This window comes from Haemaphysalis longicornis, unplaced genomic scaffold (genome assembly GCF_048455015.1).
Source record: "Haemaphysalis longicornis isolate Haplotype H1 unplaced genomic scaffold, Haemaphysalis longicornis Haplotype H1 scaffold_50, whole genome shotgun sequence".
In the NCBI taxonomy this organism is placed as follows: domain Eukaryota; kingdom Metazoa; phylum Arthropoda; class Arachnida; order Ixodida; family Ixodidae; genus Haemaphysalis; species Haemaphysalis longicornis.
Genome location: NW_027526386.1, coordinates 1705257 through 1709382, shown reverse-complemented (window position 1 = coordinate 1709382; position 4126 = coordinate 1705257). Strand labels below are relative to the sequence as shown.

Below are 4126 nucleotides of genomic sequence, written 5' to 3'. Positions count from 1 at the left end.
CTCATGTGGCTGACGAAGTCTTTTTGGGCAGTAATTTGTCCACAGCGCTGGCAGCCGACCACATGGTGTTTACATTTCACGTAGAAATGGTTCAGGATTTCTAACGCCGGATAGGAAGCGCGGCATACCATTGAACCAATACGCGTGAACCATTGAATGACCTTCCCACTGTCCCTTCTTATGATCACCCCCCATGCGGAGTGTTATGTTTGAACCACAAGGCATAGTCAAAGTAATTGACTCGCTGAAAAATTCATCATCTGTTGGTATTGATGGTATAAATGCTAAAGTGCTAAAAAACACCAAACACGGGAGCAGCTTGTTTCTCTCACTCATTTTTCAACAGTCTCTGAACACAGGATCGGTTCCCTATGACTGGCGCATCGGTAAGGTCATCCCAGTATTTAAAAAGGGAAATCGTTTGAGCCCTAATAATTACCGTACGATTTCAATTACCAGTGTCTGTTCTAAAATCATGGAGCATATATTGTATTCGCACATTGCCAAATTTTTGAATTCCGTCAATTTCTTCAATCCTAATCAGCATGGTTTCCGTAAAGATCATTCTTGCGACACTCAACTTGCCATGTTTCTTCATGACGTACATTCATGCCTAGACCGCAATATTCCAACTGATGCAATCTTTATTGATTTTGAAAAAGCATTTGATAAAGTCCCACATAATCGCCTACTCCTAAAATTGTCGCGGCTTAATTTGGACGCATTAGTTTTGAATTGGATAAACGCATTTCTAAGTGACCGCCAGCAATTTGTCCACGCCAGTTCGCATACATCATCACTCACGCACGTGCTCTCCGGTGTTCCCCAAGGAACCGTCCTGGGGCCACTTCTTTTTCTCATATATATAAATGATCTCCCCATAAATCTTACATCGAAAGTCCGTCTTTTCGCTGACGACTGCGTCATTTATCGCCCTATAAGTAGTAGCTGTGACATATCCGCATTACAAGAAGACCTATTTCGCGTGCAGGATTGGTGCAATAACTGGCTGATGTCTTTAAATATCCAAAAAACTGTGCACGTTTCTTTCCACCGCCGCCGCAATTTTGTGCAACCTAAGTATACTATTAACAACATTGCTATTGGTTCTGCTGACTCGGTTAAATACTTAGGTGTCCATATATCCCACGACTTAAACTGGTCCTGTCACATTAACCACATAACGAACTCGGCTAACCGTGCTCTTGGCTACCTGCGCCGCAATCTTGGCCTAACCCCTCCCTCAATAAAATTACTTGCATACGTAACTTTCGTGCGGCCTAAATTAGAATATGCAAACGCTATCTTCGATCCTTACCAAGCTTATTTGATCAACACCCTCGAATCTGTCCAAAATCGAGCCGCTCGATTTATTTTCTCTGATTACTCCCGCTATTCAAGCGTTTCAGCGTTTAAAGCAGAACTTAACCTTCCTACACTTCAATCTCGCCGCAAAATAGCTCGACTGTGTCTTTACCACAAATTCTTCCACTCGCAACAACTTAGAAATCAGTACATCCAACTAGCCCACCGTATTTCCCGTACTAGTCACACCAATGCAGTCTATCCGGAACGTGCCCATACTAATACATTTCAACAATCATTTTTCATACGCACATCCCGAGACTGGAATGACCTACCTGCTGCAGTTGCTACAATCATTGACCAATCTCGTTTCAAGCACGCCATTGAAGAAGTGCCGCCATAATTAGTGTACCCCTTCTGTTGCTGTCGGTACGTTGTTGTAACCCCCCTTTCTAGTACTGTATCATACCCACCCCTTATATAGAAGTGCCGCTATAGTTACTGTACATCGTCTGTTGCCCTTACAATGTTGTTACCCTTTTTTTCAAGTGCCGTGTCATGCCCACCCCTCATGTAATGTCCCAATGGGACCTTTGAGGAATCAATAAATCAAATCAAGCCGTTGTATGCATTACAGCATAGAATCCGCACAATTAATAAGATAAAAATACGGGACCATTAAATGGAACCGAATTAACCTTCGCTTAAAGGGACAGAGAACGGATTTTTGTGGAGCCCATGTCTTCTAGCTCATATAAAAGCCAGTATTTTATGTAGTTGGGTAATATCAAGGAGCTTTTATATAAATTGGCGAAAATAATTTCAATTTGGCATGGAACTTTCTGCAGACTAAAAGAAGGCACCATGTCGTGTCTAAACGTTACACTACTGTACCTACGTATACGAATAATGTCGTCTGCTTTGCGTGATTCAAAAGTCCCACAAAGGAAAGGGAAAATTACACTCTCTGATTGTGTTAGCTGGGGACAAGTTAATTAATATCTCATTTCATGTCTAGTGCAGTAAAAGTATATTACCACATGGCTTACTGCCAGGGTTGCCAGTGTTTGTTTCATGAACATACGTAAGTCTGGTTGATATAAAAATTCCGCTTTCAAGCATTGAAGGGCGCTATCACGAAGACCCATTCGAGGTGTTTTAATTAAGGCCGTTTCATTGTCGACTTTTTTCCAGCGCACAAGCGGATGCTGAGGCTGTTTCGTTTATCGGCCAGCGCCGCTGTGATCTCGGCGGCGAGAATGAGGCGAGAAGTACTGGAAAGGACAACGCGAAATGTGCGGCGTTATCTTTTTCTGGGTCGATCGCAATGTGACTGGCATCGCTGGTCGTTGGCTGCGGAGTGCGCCGTATTCAAATCTTATTGCACAAAATGAAGAGTACAAAAATTCATACAACCCCGCTTGTTGTTCAAATGGGAACTGTTTCTGCGCCCGTGGCGGTGATGTGGTGGCATATGATTACATGAAGACACAGCGGAAGCATTACGTGAACACTTTTCTCCAATTGACACCTGAAAAAGCCTTAGTTGATAGCCCGATTATTGTGCACACTGCAGTGGAGCTTTCCGGTACAGGAATCGAACCTGGCCGAATAGATAAATGGAGCAAAAGCCCGTTGTCTCACCAATTGAGCTACGAGCACACGGAGACGACACACGGTGTAGTCACCGAGCACAGCTGCGGGTTTACCCCCTGCGTTCTCACTGACTGCCATATGATAGCGTCACGCGACCTCTCCCGCCGCTGTGCGTACTGTGAACGGCAGGTGGAGCGGCCGTGTGCGCGCCAATGCTTTGTCCGTTTTGTTCTCGAAGAGTTTGGAATCTTGTGCAACGCCGATACCAAGCAACTGGCTACCGTCCGCAGAAAGTGGGCTGAACGAACAACTACAAAGAATGTAAGAGAGTTTTAGCATATCGTTTGCGCGCTCGTTCCATTTACTGTGCGACCGAACCCGCAGTTTTTGTTTACCACTGAAAACGGTAGGACACCTTTATGCACACCGTTTGCGCTGTGCGTATTCCGGCCGCAGTTGTAAAGGTAGCGACGTCTAATGAAATAGTCTCAAAGGAGATTAGGGATAATTTTGTTGCTCATATCCATTTGCTCTCGTTCAGAGTTGCTTGAATGCTTGACTTTTCTTATGAAGCGTTCACAATAACATTGCAGAGAAATCTCGTTGACACGTGTGCAACGGTAGTTGGAAAATAAAACGTATTATAGGAAAATCGTATTATCCAAAGAGGTTAAAATACGGAATAAAATACGCATGTTCGCGTTGCCGTTGAATATGTGCTGCACGTTCTTTTTTGAATGTCTAGAATAAATTAATCTGAAACGTAAAAAAGAAAGCCGCCGGTATTTTTTGCTTCGCCGGGCCCTGTGTTGTACGATAACCCATTTCGTTGATTTAATTGGTGAATGCAGCTACTGGACGCTTTGAAGTGTTTAATTTCCAAGAGCGCGAAGTTAGCCTTTTCGCGTAGGACTGACCCGTCGACGTTCACTGCTGTCGCCCTGGCTTCCTGAACCATGTAAGCAGGACGTCTTCCATTAGCTGATACTTCGTATGTCGCGTTTGGTTTTACACCGGGGCCGAAAATCTACAGCTACTTTCAAAGTTACTCTGTCTCACCGAGAATAGTGTTAGGGGTGACACTGGCAATCCGACCTCGCCTGCCAAGTTCACCCGCTTACTCTTCGGGTTGTCTTCGACTTTGCTTACAATTGCTTTTAAATGGAGCGCCTTGTGTTTCCTCGACGTTGTCACAAGGCTGGCAGCATGATCGCGCAGAGCAACA

At 44.4% G+C, this 4126-nt stretch overlaps 1 protein-coding gene across 1 annotated transcript in view; it reads right to left on the bottom strand.

Annotated features, from left to right (window-relative positions):
* The window catches only part of LOC144140817 (uncharacterized), a 16380-nt gene extending 12521 nt beyond the window's left edge, over window positions 1-3859 (bottom strand). The window contains exon 1 of the mRNA XM_077672330.1: window positions 3819-3859. Within this exon, the coding sequence (XP_077528456.1) occupies window positions 3819-3859 (41 nt within the window). The remainder of the gene's footprint in view (window positions 1-3818) is intronic.
* Between the last annotated feature and the right edge of the window lie 267 nt (window positions 3860-4126).